This window comes from Podarcis pityusensis, assembly GCF_964106645.2.
Source record: "Podarcis pityusensis genome assembly, chromosome: 6".
In the NCBI taxonomy this organism is placed as follows: Eukaryota; Metazoa; Chordata; class Lepidosauria; order Squamata; family Lacertidae; genus Podarcis; species Podarcis pityusensis.
The window spans coordinates 96,873,116-96,894,080 of NC_138030.1; the positions used below are offsets into that span (position 1 = coordinate 96,873,116).

Sequence of the window (20,965 nt, forward strand, 5' to 3'; positions counted from 1 at the left end):
CAGGTCATGTCTTGATCACATGTCAGCAAGTCAGAATTTGAGCTAAACTAAGAGAGAGTTGTCATTATCTGGGTGAAATCTTAAAATGAAGTCCTATATACATGAGGTAAAATTCAAGAATACAATGTGGGATAGGGAGTATTCAAGTTGTATGGTGAAGTGTGCAAAAGAAATAAGTTAAAGATTGTTACTTTGTTCCATATCTTTACTCTTTTCACCCAGATGCTTACAAATACATTTGATAGCATATAGCATATATCTAAAGAAATAATGCAAGGGTACCACGAGGTCACTAATGTGAGAGACAACAATCCAGCACAATTAGCTCCAGATCTGTCCATTGCTTTGAAGAACTCCCTGGACATCAGATGGAAAGATGGTTTTCCATTGGTGTTCCACTGTGAAAGCTTTGACTTGGACTGACTGGAAAAGGTCCAAGACTCACTTCCATCTGAAGATTACAGGATTGGTCATCCCCTTTTAAAGAAAGTATAAAGCTCAGGTGCAGAAAGCCATTGTTGACTGATAATTATGTCCCCTGTTGTAGTTGAAGTCTTGCGGCACTGTGGTCTAAACCACTGAGCTTCTTGGACTTGCTGATCAGAAGGTCGGCGGTTTGAATTCCCGCTACAGGGTGAGCTCCCATTGCTCTGTCCCAGCTCCTGCCAGCCTAGCAGTTCAAAAGAATAACCCGGGACTTCCGGGTTAGCGCCATCGGCTAATGGCGGTGTTCCTCTGACCGGAGGAACCCGCTCTGTGGAAACTGGGTCTACCCGCCGCGGCGAAGGTGGGGACCTTTAGAAATCGCAGGTGGAGGAAGCCTGGGAACGTGGGATTCGGCAGGGCACCAAGAGCGCCTCCCCTACTCGCAGGGAATCCCATTCCGGGGCTCCGGAGCGAAGTGGGGTGAGTGGCGCGGTGCTGCGAACGGACTGCTACTTTCACAGAGTGAAGCCGCACAGCCGTTGCCGGAGAGCGCTGACTTTTTCCTGTGGACAATTGGATTTAAAAGTAACTACTCGTGAGTAAAAGTGAAGAATTGGAGTTTAAAAAACGGAATTTGACAACGAACGGGGGAAGGCTTAAAACAGGAAGTCCACCTTCCTCTTTTTGTAAATAGTCAGAAGCAAAAAGACTTAAGTTAAAGCCTGGAAAGTCTATTCTAAACACCTAAATTTCCAGCACAAAATAGTGAACCCCCCCTTGGAAGCAGGGGAAAAGGGGGGAGAGATTTTTGGACGTTATTTGCCTGCAAAAAAAAAAAGAGAGGGAGAGGCTAAATTTCCATCGGAACCTGGGAACGGCAGCCATTAAATTTGCTGTACTTCGGAGCTCCGCATAGACTGTGAACAGATTGCTTATTTGACTGTCAGTGAAATAGTGAAACTAGAGGGATACATTGTTTTAACTATCTTCTACTATCTTTTACTGGCTCAAAAGTTTCAATTACCTTCTCTTGAGTTAAAAGTTGAGATTTGATACTAAATATATTGGTGCAATTGAATTTTTTTTAAAAAAGGGATACTTTGGACTAACATAATATAAACAATAACAATTTCCCTCTAGAGGAGGACTGTGAAATTGCTACAAGAAGTGGAATTTTCCAACTTTAAAGATAAGACTCTGGGACTGTATTTGACCTTGAAGGGCCTAAATGTTATGGCAGATGGGAAAGGAAAAATAGACCCCCCAATAACAAGGTCTGGGAAGTCTTTTCGAAGAGCCTCTACATCTGGCCCCCCTGTCTCATCTGCAGCTGCATTAGTGCACTCCAAACCAAAAGGAATGATTTCAGAAGAAGCTCTGGCACTTGCTCTGAGCAAAATTAATAACTCATTGGAACAAATGAATAAAAAATTGGATAAAAATACACAAAGCATAAATAGTTTGGGACAAAAAGTTAATTCCAATACAGAAGCTATTGAGAAATTGGTCAAGGAGTCTAATTCAACCCGACAGATTGTAGAGGAAGTTAAGGAAAAGGTGGTTACTGTGGAAGCGAAGGTAACCCAACTGGAGACAGAGAGAGTTCCAGACTTGCAGAAGCAACTTGAGGATCATAAGTTGGCCCTTTCTATGATTGAGCTTAGGGAGAAACAGACAAACCTGAGGATTAGAGCTGTACCTGAACTAGAAAAAGACTCTCTGGTAGATTATCTTACAAAGGAATTTACAGTCCACTGGGACTTGGATCTGGGAACAGAGGAGTTTAAAATCGTGAGGGCCTTTAGACTCGGAAGAGGAGGGAAGAAGGAGAAGAATAGAATAAGAGACTGTTTGATTACCCTCCGATCTAAAGAAGAGAGGGACAAAATTCTGGGCTGGCACTACGAGAAAACCTTGGTAATACATCAGTCAAGAGTGGAAATATTCAAAGATATTCCAAAACACCTTCTGGACCTCAGGTTTAACTTTGGAGATCTAGTTGCTTTGCTGAGAAGGAACAAAATTAACTTTAGGTGGGAATTCCCTCAAGGCCTATCCTTTAGTTTTAAAGGAAGGAAAATAAAAATAAGATCAGTAGAAGAGAAAATAAAGTTCCTGTATAATCACGAAGAAGATCTACAGAAGGGAATTGGAAAAGAGCCAACAACACTGGACAGAGGATCATCAGACAGAGGGCTGGAGCAAAGAGCATTGGAGAGAACATCACCAAATAGGGCAACGTTGGACATATCAACATTATCTTTTGGATTGGACCCCGCAGTGAACGTGCCAACATCGTCACCAACAGAAGAGGAGCAAGCTTTGGGGGCAGTTGGGGGGGCACAAAAGTAATCACACGATGGCACTGCAGGTCTTGACTTGGAATGTTAATGGACTTAACAGCCCGGAAAAAAGGCGGAGAGTATTTCATTTGTTGAAAAAAGAGCATTTGGACTTGATTTGCTTACAAGAAACACATGTGACACGGTTACATAGGAAGTTATTGAGCAATAAAAGATTAGGCCAAGAATTTATCTCATCAGATAAAGTTAAAAAAAGAGGAGTGGTTCTCTACGCAAAGGAGAGTTTAGCACCAAAATTTATATTTAAAGATGACCATGGAAGATTTGTAGCAATTGAAATTCAAACGCAAGGAGAAAAATTTCTGATAATAGGCATTTATGCACCAAATGAAGGAAAATCGGAATTTTTTAAAAAACTACATGAGACCCTGATGGACTATATGGACTATAATATGATTTTGATGGGAGATATGAATGGCGTAGTGTCTACAAACATGGATAAGGCACAAAGACAGACAGTTACCAAGGATGGAAGACTACCAAAAACTTTTTTTGACATGACTGCAAATATGGACTTAATTGATATTTGGAGAACGAGGAACCCTTTGGGAAGCGAGGGAACTTTCTTCTCCGAGGCTAAAATGACATGGACAAGAATTGACCAAATTTGGGTAACTAGAGGACTGGCCCCGAAGATTAGAAAAACTGAAATTTGTCCCAAAACCTGCTCTGACCACAATGCCGTGAAGATGGAAAGGAAATTGATGCCAATTGGTTCCGTTAGATGGAGGATGAATGACTCTTTGTTTAGGAATGAAGAATTTATTAAGAAGGCCCAAAATTTTTTGAGAGACTATTTTGAGATAAATATGAATACCACTGTGGAAAAAAGAGTAATCTGGGATGCAAGTAAAGCTGTTATGAGAGGATTTCTGATACAACAGAATGTAATTAAGAAGAGAATAAGTGTGGAAAATTGTTGGCTTGGCAAATGAAAAAAAGACAAAAACTTAATACCATTACGAACTTGGAAGTGGAAGGAAAGAATGTGCAGAACCCAGTGGAAATAAGAAAGCGCTTCCAGAGGTATTTTAAACAACTTTATACACAGGAGAAGCAAAAAGAAATGGACATTGAAAAATTTCTGAAAATCAATGGACTACAAAAAATTTCCCTAGAAAATAAATTAATGTTGAATTACAAAATAACAGAACAGGAAGTAGAAGGGGCCATTCAGAATATGCAGTTGGGTAAATCTCCAGGACCGGATGGACTGACTTCTAGATATTATAGATCTTTGAAAGAATGGTTAATACAACCTTTAAAGGAAGTCTATAATGAAATACTGGAAGGGAAAAGGGCACCAGAGTCGTGGAAGGAAGCGTACATCACACTTATACTGAAAACAGAGACTGAAAAGACGCAGCTTAAGAACTACCGCCCCATATCATTGCTTAATGTGGATTATAAAATCTTTGCAGACATTTTGGCTAAAAGATTAAAAAAGGTGCTAACAGAAGTAATTCATAAAGATCAAGCGGGCTTTCTCCCGGGCAGACACTTCTCTGATAATACGAGGAATATAATTAATATCCTAGAAAAATTACAAGTGAAGATCAATACTAAAGCAGTTTTGATATTTGTGGATGCGGAGAAAGCCTTTGACAACTGTCAGGGAACTGACATCGGAGCTAGAGGCGGAGGGAAGGCTCTCAAATGATGCTGGAGAAGGGCCCAGCAGGGAGAGAGGCAGCTCCGCAGATGGGGAAGCAAATCAGCGCAACACCAGGGATAAAGGGGGGCTGATGGGGGAATCGGCGAGAGGGCTCCAGGACTCTTCACCGGACACCAGCGGGGAGAGCACTGGTCCCCCGCTACCCACGCCCACCCTGCGCAGAAGACTTCCGCGCAGAGAGAGTAGGAGGAGACTGGGTGTCAAACAACTTTTATGTTGGAAAAGATTTAAGAAACGCCCACTGACGGATTCTGCTAGCGACTGAGGCAGCCACGAAGTGAAGGGCTGCCCAGACTGAAAGGTTTAGCAAGGCAACAAAGCCAGGAGAGGCGGCAACTTACGCACGAGCAACCCATACTCATTACAGCAATCCGTCAGTCCCTGACGTCACTTGTGCACAGCGACAGGCAGGCAGCATCATGAGCAAAACCGGAGAAGCTGGCGCCACGGAGGGAGCAGCTGGAGGGCAAAATCTGGTGGAGAGGAACTGAGATTTGGAACAGCATGTGGCTCTGCTGATGGCGCAGCTGGACGAAAGGCGGTCTCAGGATGCTCAGGTCAGACCCACCCCCGTAGCAAGGAAGGTACCGGGACTGGTACACAAGTTTGGAGGGAAACCCCAGGACTACAGTGCGTTCCGAACGGAAATAGAGTACGCTTTGGAACTGCAACAGAATGATTTTGCAGACGATGCGGAGAGGGTTGCCTATATTGTCGGACATCTGCAGGATGGGGCCAGAGAATGGATCAGGCCCCTAATGGCAACGCAGAATGCCGCTTTGAAAGACCTGAGGAAATTCTTCCAGGCGATGGATGCGATGTATTCCAGTGATGTACAGCAAAGTGTGACTCGGCGGGAACTGATGGGCTGCAAACAGGGGAACCAGTCAGTTAGAGACTACTGGTCACGCTTTGCCATGTTAGTCCACCGGCTCGGGTGGGATTTGGACTCTGAACCCATTCCAATGCTGTTCGAGGAGGGGTTGTCCCCAACGGTGAAAGACGAACTTTCCCGCGCACCCCGCCCGCAGTCGATGGATCAGCTGACCAAGGCTGTGCTTGCGATTGGTGTAAGGCAGGAAGCGCGGGCCCAGGAGAAGCGGGAAGGGAGAGAGCAACGTTACCATGACTACCGCATTCCTGAAATACCAAGGCAGCCTTCCCCGCCGGCGGAGCCAATGGAAATAGATGGGGCGCGCGCGGGGGAGATTTCAAACTCCAGTGAAGGTCGCAAGAGGGAGGGAAAGGATGGGAAAACCACCAAGAAGTGTTTTCTCTGCCAGCGGCCAGGACAAAGAAAGGCCTGGCAAGGGATGGTGGGAGCTGCAGGGGGTGAGGAGGAGATGGTAAAGGAGCAGGAACCCGGAGTACTTGGAAGGAGAGGGGCCACCGGAGATACGACACGTGATCCCCGAGGACCGATGGGTGTGTGGGGGAACCTTGGTGGGGCAACGCGAACTGGCTGGACTTACTAGAAACGACGTGTTCGCACAAACTAAAATCCGGGAACTCCAAGACGGAAGAGAAACCCAAGGAGGGTTTGAGGAGAAGGAAGGGGTGTTGTACTATAAGGGGGCGCTGTATGTACCGGGGGAGACCCTACGGGGGAAGGTACTCAAACAACTCCACAACAACCCCACAGCTGGGCACTTTGGACAGCACAAAAGCGAGACGAGCCTCAACCCCATAGTCGCCTTTGACTGGACTTAACCATGGGTCCTTTACCTTTTTTACCTTTGAAGTCTTGCAGGCATTTGTTGTGAATTGTGTGGTAGTCTTGGATCATTTGTATTGCCCTTGTAATTAATATAATTGAGTTATATCTTTATCTCATGTGGTCTAGATTCTATTTTCTGATTACCTTAACTACATAACCCTGGTAAACCTTCACACTGACCTCTCTCTGTGTAATATGGATTGTCATGTTAGCAACTGACATAGCAGCCGAGAAAGAGGAGGAATGGACTGCTCAGGAACAGTAATGGTCAATGGGGTACTTTACATCAAAGACTGCAGTCCCTGTTGAGGAATGGAGGAGGCGAGGAAGAGGGAAAACCAATCCTTTGCCACCATTTTCTGAACTGCTAGTAAACATTGTTGGCTCTGCAATCAAACACCTGCAGAAATATTTGTCGGCAGAAACCAAAAGGCTCCCAACAGTCTAACCAACATTTTTGCCCTTCCCCCACCCACAGTCCCTTTCTTGACGCACCTGCTCTTGGTTGAACTGACAATGGCCATGGGGTGGTTCACATCATCTTTCACAACCAGGATATTGTTCTGTGGAGGAACCATAGAAAGAACATTGACAGGAGCCCTTTCCCACAAGATGATCAGGTGATGCTCTGCCCTAAAATGTTCATCTCTGTCTGAGGTGAGCACGAAGGCAAGACCTTTTCCATTTTGGCATCCTCACAGTAGAAATTATTTTAAATAAAGACAATTTTAATTAAGAAGCAAATTGCGCTGAGGCAGGAGACAAAAGTTAAACGGTATCCTTAGCAAGTTCACTTTAGTTCTTCTTGCTGGGCTAACTCAGGACAGGCAATTCTCACACTTGATTGTTAAAAGTAGAGGTGCTTCCAGGAATTGGCATAGCTGAAGGGAGCTCACACGCTTAATCAGACTCAAGAGATGTCCCAGATGAAACAGAAAGGCAAGCAGGCTTCAGTCATTGAAGGCAAGTAAAAAATGAATACTCCAGGAGAGGTATTATGAACTCCTTGAAAAACATTGATTTATCAATGCATTTTTGCAAAAGGACTTACTTTGTACTTCCGGAGTATTGAGGAGTGGTTCATGATCCGGTCTGTGTCAGTTCCATCTCGTGGCACAACAACAATGCCAAAGTCCCCAACTATCACCTCCATCTGTTGTGAAGCCAAAGGAACATGCATTACAACTGTGGAGTGAGTGTGGGGTGGGGGTGGGGAATCATGTTTATATTCCTGAAAACTTGGATAATCTCTTGGGTTCCTGATTTGCAACTAGAGACAAGCACCATCTCTATTGCATTTTCAGCACTTGTGGAAGACTTCCCTCTTTCAACAAGCCTTCTAATTTGTTGTTGTTTTTTTATCCCAGTCAGTATCTGTACTGGATTTGAAATTGCTTTTATATATGCAACTGTTTTAAATGTGTTTTCATTGTATTTTGAAATCACTTTGGGATGCTTCATAGGAAGTGATTCATAAATGAAATTAATCAGCATAACCTCCACCCATCCCTTGCCAGGGGCGTGTGAGATGTCAGTGTGAAAAATCCTGGCTTTTATATACCAAAGGCAGCACTCAGAAGAGAAAGCACTGGTGTTACACTACTCAACAACGGACACTGTTACAGCATGCTGAGCATGTGTGAAATTACAGGCACCCGTGGGTGACAGGCAATATGTACAGTGGGTGCAGTGCTTTTCTCTGGGGGGACGCAGGGGTGCGCACACCCCTAAACATTTTGTGAATCTAAGTGTGGCCTCATTGAGGGGCAGTATTTCAATATGAGTAGGAAAATGAAAGTACTCCTAAACATTTTTTTAAAGAAAAAAAGCACTGAGTGGATGCAGCCCAAATTCAGGTTCAGCTTTATTTATTCAGGTTCTGCTGGATCAGGAAAGGCAGAAAGAGGAAGGAATGGCTTTGATTGGCACATTAATGCTGGAGGTAACCCTGGTCTGTAATCTGTTTCCAAAAAATACAGCAGCAAGGCAAGTGAGCAGAATTTCCTTAAGGAAACTGAGTTTTTCTCAAAAAGAGGAGGAAGAAGAGAAGAAGAGTTTGGATTTGATATCCTGCTTTATCACTAACCGAAGGAGTCTCAAAGCGGCTAACAATCTCCTTTCCCTTCCTCCCCCACAACAAACACTCTGTGAGGTGAGTGGGGCTGAGAGACTTCAAAGAAGTGTGACTGGCCCAGGGTCACCCAGCAGCTGCATGTGGAGGAGCGGAGACGCGAACCCGGTTCCCCAGATTACGAGACTACCACTCTTAACCACTACACCAAACTGGCTCTTTCCCCTTATCACTCTAACAGGCTTATCCCTGAGCTTTAATCTTGCTTCCTGTCTTCAGACACTCCTCTAAGAGAAACCAGGCCTGCTTTGCCTCAGGGTTTTTATCCTTGCTCTCTTTGTCTTCCAATCCTGGGAAACCTCTGTCCTCCACGGATACAAGCCTCCTTCTTCCTGTGCTTCCTAGCATAGCAGGCTGTGAATACATGTGCGAAAGGGAGAGGGAAACCGAAGAAGACAAAAAGCAGTGGCATCTCTCTGTCTGTCCATCTCGTAGGGCGTTTGCATGCAAAGGGAAGGGGCGGAAATTGGGGGCTCAGTCAGGATTGGAAAGGAAAAGGGGGGTTGCCAATGATGAAAACCCCCATTCCCTCGTAAAAAAGAAATGTGCAGGGGACAGCCCCCTCCCCCCCCCAGAAAGTCACCACAGCCCAAAGCGTTGTGCTCCAGCTGCCTGGAGCCTGCCTGCTCAATGCCCTCACGCCACTCCAGGCTGGTATCTCACTGGGGCAGTGAAGGGAATCAAGATGGGAAGGGACTGGACTTAGCCTGGAATGCATCCATCCTCTGGGTCCAACGTCCTCTACTACCCCCACAACCTTGGGAAGCAGCCTTGCTCTTTGCTTATCAAAAGAAGTGTAATGAAAGGCGAAATAACTTAAAAGGAAATAGGGATTTCTCTCTCTCTCTCTCTCTCTCTCTCTCCAGCTTTGAAGTTGGCACACTAACTATGGTCTCCTGTGACTTTTCACAGATCCTCTCTTGTTCTTATTATTTGTCCTTCCAAGCAGCATCTGATTTTAGGTGTCAAAATTGTTTGGGGTGTTGGGGGAGGGGTAGTACCTGTGGTGGGGGACACATGGCGCTCCTACTGGGGTTGTTTGTTCACCCAGCACTCAGCTCTCACCTGTGTGGCTCCTAGAAGCTGTCAGCATGCAACTGGGGACACAGCTGAGGGTAGAGGATGGGTCTCAAACCCATCCCACACCCTCGGTGTGTTAGCAACTTCCCCGGCATGTGAAGACAGGCTGCGGCAGATTAAGCAAGAGGGGGTCCAACAGTCAAGAAGGTGGTTTCTGCAGTGCTGAAGAGGGAAATGCGGGGCAGGTGGGATTGACAGGCTTGTGCGCCTCCTTCTGGCAACTCCTGTCAGCCAAACTGGTGCCAAACGTCTTGCTCCGCTTTCCTTTGGCCCACATCAGCAAGGCCAAGAGAGTGGTCTTGTCATTTGGGCAGCCCAGGACCACCACACACACTGCCCAAGCTTGCACCCCAGGCAGGTCACTTGGGTGCCGCTAATGCAGCAGGTGGACTTCACCTCTGGAGGCGCACAAATGGATGCCAACAGCATTGCTATTGTCAGTGAGAGGGGCTTACAGATTTCATGACTGATGCCCCTAACAATTTGGCAACTTTGGGTATTATGCATTTTGACTGAGGGGTGGGGAATGACAGCATTTGCTGTCCTAGCTAGATGTGTTGGGTTGGCCTGTGCAACTGAGCACTCCTCCATACTCCCTTTTTATTGTGTATTTATGCTCATGATGCTATTTGGGTGGTCACAGGAGACCCCACTTTTGTGCCTGCAAAAGTTTTGGGGCTCTCACGCAGCTTGATTATTGCATTACTATTATTATTATTATTATTATTATTATTATTATTATTAAAGAATTTATATACCACCCTATACCCGAGGGTCTCAGGGCGGTTCACAGAATAAAATCAAGATATAAAACCACAAAATACCTAATAAAAATATAACAACAACCCAATAGCCCCCCCCAAAAAAACATTTTAATTAGTGCATAGCTTGTAACGTATTGTTGAAATCCTGTAACTTTATAATACCACATACATTCTGGTTTATTTTTGTTCTGCCTTTGTTGCAGGGTGGTCCCTTCAGATAGTAATAATGTGGAAGCACTGGGGAAGCATTGCAGAACAAACTAAAACAGAATAAATTCACCATTATTGTGCCAGGAACATGTGGCAGAATACCCTCATGATAAAGCACCAGGCTGGAGGGCCCTGAATGTGGATCTCAAAGGTATTCCGGGCTCCTTTCAGACTGGCAGGGGTTGAGTAACCCTCCCTGTGAAACACGAGGGTTCTGCTGCGGCTATTATTAAGCTTGCAGCAACAGGCTGACTTCAGTTTTTAAATAATCCTTATTTCTTGCAGTGTCACGGTAACATTTCTAGCCATATTAGGGTCTGTAAGGCTCTCTTGGCCCGTAGGCTAAATTTAGGGCTAAAATTATGTGAATATCTCTTTTTCAATGCAGCAGTTTGGGATGGAGTCTTTCAAAATCACCCACATGTACACTCTTGTGATCAACAGCCTTGCTGAGTGGCAGAACCACCTAGTCTCACACTGTGAAAGAGGCACGGAAAGAACTCCAAGATGAAGAGAGAAGAGTCCTCAGAATGGTGCATAAAGCAAAACTGATTATACTTAGACTGCAACCTTCCTGGGACTGGGACATCACATGCCCCCCCCCCCCATCTTACTCTGTGCCATGCTTGGAGATAGTTCAGAATGAACAATAAATCTGAGTAAAGATGGCTTCCTGTGCCATGAGGCAGCAGGTGCTGTGTGCTTGCCATTTAATGAGATTCATGACCTTGCTGTGCATCTGCACAACCCCAGTGAGATTTGAAGTGGCACCCTTGTTTGCAAGACAAGCTGTCCAAGAGGAGTACCTCCCCCCCCTGCATTCGCACCCCCCTGCCTTTGTTGGAGCTAGCCGTGGAGATGCCATGCACACTGGAGTGAAAGGTAGAAGCAAACAGATGGTCTGTGATTTCCCACCGCCTAAGAAACTAAAAGCAAGAATCCTTGGTGAGAACATGATGATGAATGAATGGCCACTGGTATGTGTGAAAATGGAGCGAGTGAATGATCAGGAGGCAGACAGCGGGGAGAAAACCCCACAATAACATCAGAGCACAGCTTCACCCATGTTCCAGTAACAACTCACGTCAGCTTCATTCCATAGGCCTGGAATGCAGAAGGACTCCAGCAAGTCACTTCCACACAGCAGCAAGATTCGGAGCTCTGGAGAAAAAGGTACACAGATATTCAGATACACAGACTCAAAGGCCTGGAAAGGGAGAGAGAGGGGCCTGAAGAAGGGAGCAAAAAAGAGGCTTCGACACAAAGCTGTGGCTTGGATTCTGTTGTCAGAAGTGGGCTACTGCTTGCAAGTTATCTACTACTCATGCACACATGTAAAAATGTCTTGTATGAACACAATGCTGCCATATCTGTCTCTTGGACCAATTTGTGAACTACTTCTGGAGTGATGGAGGGAGCAAGTGTTTGGCAAAGCAGGTTGTGCCAACTTCAGGAAGGATGTGTTTTGCATGGACAGAAATTACTTCCAGGTCCATTTATGGAACAAAAGAAGTATTCCTACTGAAAGTTCGCCTCAGCTCAAGAGAGAAAGATATTTCCTGAAACGTCCCCTACAGCTTCAAATTGATAAAAGATGCAAGAGTTCTTTTGTGTAGCATTCTATGCTGTTAAAAGCTGCAGTATCCATTTTGTATAATTGTATAATAAAATTATTTAAAACTAAAGGATAACTGTCTACAAAGTGCTTTGAGATCATGAGTTATTGAAACTACCATATCCATTCTCTGAAAATAATGAAGAATCAAAATTAGTCACTATTTAACCAGGGACTCCTGTGGGAATGTCCTATAATGCAAGCCACATCCAATTTTGTTTTATTTTTGCACAAAGTATCTAGTACTTAATAATGAGTTTTCGCTTCTTTGACTAAATCAGCATGATTCTGATTATATCTGTTCCCTGGCCCTGAACTGCACGATCGTGGAAAAACAATCTGTGGAATTTAAAGCAAATGCAACCCTTGCTCTTCCAGGGCTTGATGAGAACGGAAATTTCTCCCTCTACATTGCCAATTTAGCCACCAGAGCAAAACAGTAAGACTTAAGACTCCTGTCACTCTGGGTCTTCCAAATTATATCTCTGTGGGATTTTCTATGGCAACCTGTAGCTATTAGGAATCAATGCCAAATTCTGTGAACAGTTCAAAACTCAAGAGCTATATCCATGAATGTTGTCAGTCATTTTAATGCAATTACCAGCATTCTCCGGTATTTGTTCAAAAAGTAGGGGATGCACATTTATTTTCAGTCATTCATGAAATTAATCTGGGATTGTCAATGCACATTGTGCAGACCATCCTGTGCATATCAGCAGCAGGTGGCCAGACCAAGACATTTTGATGCCTGAGGGACAAGATTCCACCCCCAATTCTATAGACAGAATCTGACTGGACCAGCAGTTGAATCCGACTTCAACACTGACAACAGGACAGCCGTCTATCTTAGGGGACTCAGGGAGAAAGGTGGGTGGCTAGTACTGTTACTGCACCCTGTATCACCATAAACCATCTGAGGCAGCTGCCTCAGCCTTACTAATGGCAGGGTCGGCTTGCAGAATTACACCCAGCGCCACTTGTCTGTTGCGCTTGGTGTTCCTGTGCTGTCTAATCTGATGTGGATTCTCTTACTCATTTGGCTGCTCCAAGGAGGCTCACCTGGTCCCTTGGTGACATATCTTTCAGTGCCAGGCAAAAACATTCTGCTTCTCTCAGGCCTTTAGTTAATTAAACAATCTATGGCCTTTTAAACAGTGGGGGGGGTATTGTTTTTGTTTGTTATTATGGTATGTATTTTTGTGTTTTTACATTGTAAACTGCCCTCTGATCTTCAGATGATGGGTGATATAGAAATTTAATAAATAATAATAATAATTTATCTAATGTATAAGTTCAGCTGTGCGCAGTTAATTTGGTATTAAGAGCTTTTGCACAATTTGACTGAGTTGAAGAACATGCTGTTCAAGGAGGGGCCTTTCTAATTCCCCCCCAATATAATGGGTGGAAATTAGAAAAGCCCCCATTCAAGTGGGAACAGATGAAATTTATCCCCCATTCTTATTCTCAAATCACAAGCAGTTTGAGCCTTGAGTATCTCCATCACTTGGTTTGCCTGTGTGAAACCCTGCTGGGGAAGAGAGCAGCCCCCCCATTTGGAAATGGTACCCATTTTGGCCCATGGATAATGTTTACTTACCAATCTCTTCATATCTCATCACTGTTCCCAAGTTTGCATTTTCATCTAGAGAAACACAAACAAAAGAAAAGAAAAAAATATGTGTCAGGGTGAAGATTTCACAGAAGACCAGCAAGAAGGGAGGCCCCTGCTGGAAAGAGAGATTCTGTCCATGAATTCAGAACACTGATTAGAATCACAGACCCACAGAGCTGGAAGGGACCCGAGGGTCATCTAGTCCAACCTCCTGCAATGCAGGAATCTCAACTCAAGCAAGTTTGTTTAGAACAACCTTAATTAAAGCAAGGTTGTTTAGAGTAACTATTCTGATTTGTTTGAATGTTTCTGAAGCAAATAAAGGGAATTTCATCTATCTTGAGCAAAATTTCAACCAGTGTGTAGATGTTCAGCCAGATGCTCAAGCACCAGGACAGGTTGTATGACTTCCAGGAAAGATCTCTAGTCTAAAATGTGCTGTGACGGGCACTGCCACTACCACAAAAGGCTCTTATCATCTGCTGCACTTTGGTGCAAAGCCGCTCACTGCTGTGTTGATGGGGGGGGGGGGGCAGGATGAAGAACAGAGATGGGTGAAATGAGAACCAGGCAAGAATAATATATTTTTCAATAACAGGTCACAACTTCTAACTGGCTGTAAGCAGTTGCATTTCTGGAACATACCCACAAAGGTGAAACGCTCCATCGGTGGACGAACACAGCAAATCCTGCTCAGGCTTTCTCCCACCTTCCCCAAAAACTTTGCTGAAAAAGGCAGGGAGGGAAAGCAGACAGAAAGAGAGAGAGAGAGAGAGAGCTCAGCAGGGCGACAGCAGCCTTGTGATTCAAAAGGAAACAATATTTGCCTCAATTCAACGGCTTTATCACCTTTGGAAACAACCAGTTTTTTTGCACGTTTTCAAAACTTTGAAATCATTGTTTGTCTCTGAGGGTTTTAGCCAAACTTAGTTTTTTTTCATCGCCACATTTCTTTCCTTGCACTGCATCACAGAGTGAAAAATGCTTATTACATCTGAGTAAAAAAGAGCAGAATGAGATTTAAGCCTGAGTAACTGCAGATATGCAATGTTGCTGCTTTGCAACCCAGTCCTCTCCTTGAAAGCAAGTTACACTGATTTAAGCAGATGTTACTTCTACACAAATTCCACATTGGATTCCAGGCTGATGAACAAACTACATACTTCACATAAAAATATATAGAACTAAAACCTAGTAGGTGTTTTTCTTTTTTAAATGAAGAATGAAGAACAACCTTCATAAGCTGAGGAATGGCTGCATGTGTATATGTAGCTGAAGAAAAGATCTATATTGAAAATAAAATAAAATAAAACAAAATACCTTTAATTGAGAATTGCCCTCTTGGCTTGAATTGTAGAGACAGCAGAAAATGACAGGCTAATGATGTGCTTTCGGCTACAGGATGAGCTGGCTGAGCAAAACAAATATCTAGCTCTTGAGGCAAAATGAGAAGCATAAACAATGGCAATTAACTTATGGATGGGATATGCCCATTTACAAGAAGGGAATGTCAGACATGGATTGAGATATGGGCAACTGTCCATGTACTGGTCTTATAGGAAGTATGCAGAAGACTGCCTGATCACAGGGCTCATGCCCAGAGGTGGGGTGATATATACAAAGTGCCTTAAAAGATCATGCATGCTATGAGATAGAATGCTATGACTGGATGTTTTGAATCTTTCTGTGGGTTTATGAAGTTATAATTGTTTGCTTTCTCATGTATTTGTATGGTTTGTGCTACTTGCATCCCACCTGAGCACGCAATAAATTGTTTTCTCCTCCAAGTGGCCTCTTCTCTGGGAGCCCAGCCATTGAAAGGACACATTTTCATGCACCTTTCTCCACCAGTCCTTTTCCTGAACAAAATTGCTCTCAGAAATTCCTCTCCGAAGTTCCTGGGATCCCAGCTACAAGCCTGCATGGAGGATTGTGCATTTGGAGCTCTGCAGGGTGGAAAGCAGCTGGGGAGCAGAAAAATGGCTGGTGGGAAATAGTTAAGCATCCCTCCAGCTTGTTGCTCATTTACTCAAAACCCCAATCTCCCATGCCTCCTGTTTCATTAAAAAAATATGCTGGGACTTTTCTACATACATTTGCAAGCAATGTAGAGTCTTATCCTATGCATGTTTACTCATAGGTAAGTCCCAAATTCAACAGGATTAACTTCTCAGTAAAGTGTGTGTAGAATTGTAGCCTTCGTTTATTTTGTATAGACATCATTTGAATTAATAATCTAATTTTAGACCCTGATTCAAAGCTGCATGCAACTAGTATTGAGCAACTGCAGGTGACCCAAGAGAGCTCGTCCACACTTTGCTTGTCCCGTGGCTAAAGAGCACAGATCCAAGAGCGTTCTAGGCATTAGTCTGAGCAGTTTCCCATTTGCCTTGCTGTTTCCCCCCGAAATTGGAGCACCTTTAGAGAACTTGGGTGCCTTCTGTTGGAACCTACCTGCGGTGGGCTTGTTCGAGAGGTTGCTGTTCTGATAGATAGGCTGTGGGGACTCGTTCTGAGGCTGCCCAATCACTGGGGTCAAGGAAGGTGTGTTCACATTGGAGAGGATGCAACCAGTCACTCGCTAGAAGAAATGGTGAGTGTCAGTTGGTATTTATGCATTCAATGCTTATACGTCAGCAATCTTAGGGATGTCTATGTGACTGTACTCACCAAGTTATTTTCTCTGACCTGCAAAATATGCCAGTGCTCTCCTGACAAGTCCCTGCCCATGACCTTCATCCGCCCAACTCCACCCCCCTTGGCCACCCAAAGGCAGGGGTGGAGGAACAGCCTCATGTCTGGCTCAAAAGAATCTGAGTCGTTGAAAACATTTTCTTCAGTTTCAGGGCTCTTGCAAGTTCTTCAGAAAGAAAAATGTTCACAAGACTCTGACCTGTCTAATAAAACCAGTGGAGACCTCTAGATCACCACTGACTTCAATAGGTAATCTTGTTGCATGCCTGAAAGCATCTGCTGGGGAGGTGGATAGCAGCAGCAAACAGTAGCTCATCAATCAAGATATTTGATTGATCTTTGATCTTTGTGGCAAGAGGGTCTTCAGCACTGGGTTGCTTTTTTGTTCTGCACCCGTCTTTTTTGGAGCTGCAGGATTTCCAGCCTAAGATCATACCACTGGCAGCAGCAGCAGTGACCCATAATCTCAGGTTGCAAAAGGCTTGATGAAGAGAGACTGCCAGGGGATGGAACTGTAAGCAGAAGTCAGGGTGGGAGATCTGCTGGAGGTGGCCTGTGCCTCCTTCAATTCTCCTTGCAGGGGTGCTTGCATATCTGAGCACCTCAGTTTAGAACACTCACTCCATCACTATCCAGATATCTCAGGTACCTGCAAAACCATCCTATCCTTCATACAATGATAGAATCATAGAATTGTAGAGTTGGAAGGAACCATGAAGGGCTATCTAGTCCAACCCCCTGCAATGCAGGAATCTCAACTAGAGCTCCCACCAAAATGTGCTTTTGGTCATTCCCCCCAGAGATGGATCAAAGTACCGAGATTTTGACATCCTCTCCAAGGAAGGCGTGGTAAAGCACAATTAACATAGTTCTGGTATTCTTAAAAAGAGCATTGAACAAAATGGATGTTGATTTGATACATCAAGGCATTTCTTAAGCAAGCGTCCACATTCAAGACCACTTAACACAGACTAGTTAAGTCTTCACTGCTGGGAGATCTCAAGTATGCAATCTGGCTTGTTAAATTTATGACCCATTGATGGGCCCTGAAGATTCTAGGGAAAAGGGAAAAGGGGGAAGGAAGGAGTATTGATCACTCATGACTGAAGTCAGCACAGCTACTCTGTAAAAAAATAATTAATAAATAAATCCTTAAACCAAATGATTTTTTTAAAAAATGCATTCTGAAGTAAGCAGTCTTTCTTTTGGCCACCAGAGGGCACTCAATTCTTTCTTTCCTTCTTTTTGTAGTTGAAGAAACAGAAGATACAATGCATTGTGCATATAAAATGGTAGGTGAATCTACTGCTTTAGAAATGAATTGCCAACATCAGTGGTGTTGAAAAACCTGTCACACAATGTAAAAACTTCACAGAGAAGCAATATGCAAAGATCAGCATGGCACCCGAGCATCGTGCAGAGTGAGCATGAATCACTACTGCAGTGTGACCGAATCTCAGGACTAAACCACAGCTCTCGAAACAGAAGACGGATGCAACCATTAGGCAGAGGGAGGTGGTCATCTCAGGCAGCAGATGGGGGGTGTTGGGGGTGAGGTGAGGTGCTGAAAGACAGAGCTATGTGCCCCAGGCACGGCCTCTCCTGTGCCCCCTAAGCTAGACTGTCGCTCATAGGCGTGGGGGGGGGGGGAATGCTGTCTCCTTGCCAGTAATGAAGTAAGATTCAACTGTAAGCCTGCCTGACTTCTGTATGTGGAATTGGGGGAGCAGCGGGCAGTTGGGCGGCAAAATGCCTTAGGTTGGCCCAGTCCACAGAGCATGTCCTCTGACATTAAGGAAGAGGAACCTGATATGGGGCCCTTGATATGTCCAGCTGTCCTTTGTCAACAGTAAATTGTCGCTGTTTTTTTGTGTTGAATATATGCTATATGGTAATTGATGGACCTAATAGGTATCTCAAGTCATTTGCACATAACAAAATATGTATTTTATCAAAGTAATTGTTGAACTGAAATACAATTAAGAAGTAGTATATTAATAGTGAAATACAATTAAGAAGTATATTAATAACATTACTTACATCATAGGAGCCTACACAACACAAAACACTGTTGCTTAATGTAGGTTTTATTTTATTTGTTTTTTATCTTATATTTTGGAAATGTACGTCCAGGTTTTTTTCCTTTAATTTTTTTTTTTTTTGGTCCCCCAAGAGAGTGGGGCCCTAAGCTATAGCTTGCTTAGCTTATACGTAAATCTGGCACTGATTAGACAAAGCTCTTCCATAAGGATTCATGGATGTTAATCGGCTGCACTCATTGGTTGTGGGAGCCTTTTCATACATTTCCTGGAGTGTCGGTAAATGTATAGGGCTTGTTCTGTTTGGGACATCCATCTAGCTGCTGTTCTTCTATTAAAGGACAGGATAAGAAGGAAAGGAAGTCAATTTTAAAAAGTCAACAATTTGGGGCAAAATGCTAACTTGAAATTGGCTTTTGGAAATTTCACTTGTGATCTGAATACAACAAAACCTTTTGCTGCTAGACTGCCTTCCCCCAATGCTCTGCTCAATCTCTAAGTGCTCAAAGATTACACAGCAAATGCCTTTGTTTATATGTGGGTGCACAGGCTGCAAGTGCAGCAGATGACCATTTTGAAAATGGCCCAAAGCACCCTTATAAATGATTCCTGGCAGGTGAAGCATGGGATTTGGTGCCTCTCTCTCTCTGGCGCATTCCCTAATGCCATTAGGCTTGGCACTCTGGGCTGCCTGCTGCCGTTCCCCCACTTCCTTGCCAGGACTAGATCGATGAACAGAATAAAGGTGTTTAGAATTATTTTCTTGAGCATGAATTCTAAGAGCTAAAGCAGCACACGGGAGCAGAGTCTTTGTCATTAATGAATGGTTGGAAACATGTGACATGGCATTGGGGGGTTGGCATGGGTATTTTAAGGAGGAGTATCATACCACTTTAGTCGTGCAGTTGTAATTTGGTAATGGTGCTGAGAGCTGCTGGGAGACACCTATTTCCCTCACACAGCTACAATTTCCAGAAGAGGGAGAGAGATTTATTGTGCACATGAGCGGGTTCCCAGACTACTGATGTAGTGCCGCAATAGTCCTTCCCCAGTCCTGCTGCTGCCATGCTACCCAGAGCTAAGACAAGATTTAGCCTGAGCTTGTGGTTTATCTCATGCCAGACAAACCATGAGCTCTCTGTAACCAAGGTTTGCTCTTGATTTACTGCTCACTGTGTGAGGTACGGACATAATACGAAGCCAAACCATGGTGCAGCCCCAGGTAGCATGGCAGCAGCAAACAGGGGGAGGATGCTGAACGAAGCCAGTCTGGGAACCTGTTCACTGGCTGGTTTGTGCTAAGTCATGGATTGGATTGGCATTACGTCCAAACTGTTAATATGAGCTGGGTTTCCCCCAGTAATGAAGCGTTCCTGCAAAGTGTCCCAATTTGGCTGGAACAAGGTAATTTTGGGAACTGCCTCTCACAACTTTGCTAGTGCATGCCAAAAAATAAAATCCTAAGCACTGACATTTTGCGAGTGACAGTAAGAGCAGTCTAGCAAAAAATGTGTGTTCCCTTTAGCTACCAGCTACCCTTCCTCCGGGCTCTTTTTTGTCACTTCATTTTCTGCTCTTTATCATCTGTACAGCTTCCTTACCTCTGGGTACCCTGTACTTTAGCATGCCCGGGCATTTCTTCCCAGTACTGAGAACTCCTTTGTGTAAACATCTTAATCCCAGCCACACCAGCAACTGTTCCTTCACTTACTAAAACTGCTTTCCAAACTGAACGTGTGGAACTCTGCTGGTTCAACCACTCAGGATCAGAGGCTTCACTGCCACCATTGCAATACAATATAGCTGCATTTATGCCAGCTGAATGCTTATAGGGAATACATATAGCAAAGTACTAAGGTTTTGGGGCTTGTTTGTTTGGCCAGTACTGAATATACTACAATTTCACCAGGCATTCCCGAATACTTTCAAGCCCAAGAGCTACAAACTTTCCTTCTTTCTCTTTAGTTCTTTCTTTTACAAGAAAGCTAAAATTCTCTGGATACTGAACTTTTATTTCTAATGAAACATTCTGTGTTTATGCAGAGTTATGTAACATTGCCTAGGAATCCATTCAACTTGCAGCAGTAGCAGCAGTGAAATTAAATTAGATATGTACATCAGACAAAAAACACCTCAACGTACTAATAATTTGTGATTAAAGTAAAAATGGAAAGTGAAGCAATGATACCTAAGTCTATATTTAAATCACATCCCCTCACCTCTTCAGCTACCTGCCCGGGTTCCCCCAGCCGCCACTATCTTTCTTAGCAATCAACTCACTTTCATCAGATCCCGGTGATGTTCCAGTACACTGCAGGTGGTCTGCCAAGTATCCTGATAACATTCCCAGGGGTCCACCCTACAGTGAGGAAAAGGAAAAGAAAGTCTGCCTTGACAATCACGAATCATGATAATTGGTTATTTTAATTTAATATACCACAGTGTGAATACATAAACTGCTTGTCCGTTTGCAAATATTCATTTATTATAGTTGGACCAAGAGATTCCCGCTGGTCTTCCACCCAGATTACTGATTAGGTCCACACTCGGGCAGCTTCGGGAGTTTCTGAAATGCCTGGCCACTTCTGCAAGGCTCTACGGTGGTCAAAATGTTTCGTATTCATCTGATGAACACACAG

At 44.1% G+C, this 20,965-nt stretch overlaps 1 protein-coding gene across 1 annotated transcript in view; it reads right to left on the reverse strand.

Moving 5' to 3' along the window:
* NMNAT2 (nicotinamide nucleotide adenylyltransferase 2) overlaps window positions 1-20,965 on the reverse strand; it is a 65,872-nt gene that overhangs the window by 3,267 nt on the left and 41,640 nt on the right. The window contains exons 4-10 of the mRNA XM_081012308.1: window positions 20,607-20,685; window positions 16,048-16,174; window positions 14,239-14,319; window positions 13,579-13,623; window positions 11,451-11,527; window positions 7,233-7,334; window positions 6,677-6,744 (exon numbers count right to left, since the gene is read on the reverse strand). Of these exons, the coding sequence (XP_080868434.1) occupies window positions 6,677-6,744; window positions 7,233-7,334; window positions 11,451-11,527; window positions 13,579-13,623; window positions 14,239-14,319; window positions 16,048-16,174; window positions 20,607-20,685 (579 nt within the window). The remainder of the gene's footprint in view (window positions 1-6,676; window positions 6,745-7,232; window positions 7,335-11,450; window positions 11,528-13,578; window positions 13,624-14,238; window positions 14,320-16,047; window positions 16,175-20,606; window positions 20,686-20,965) is intronic.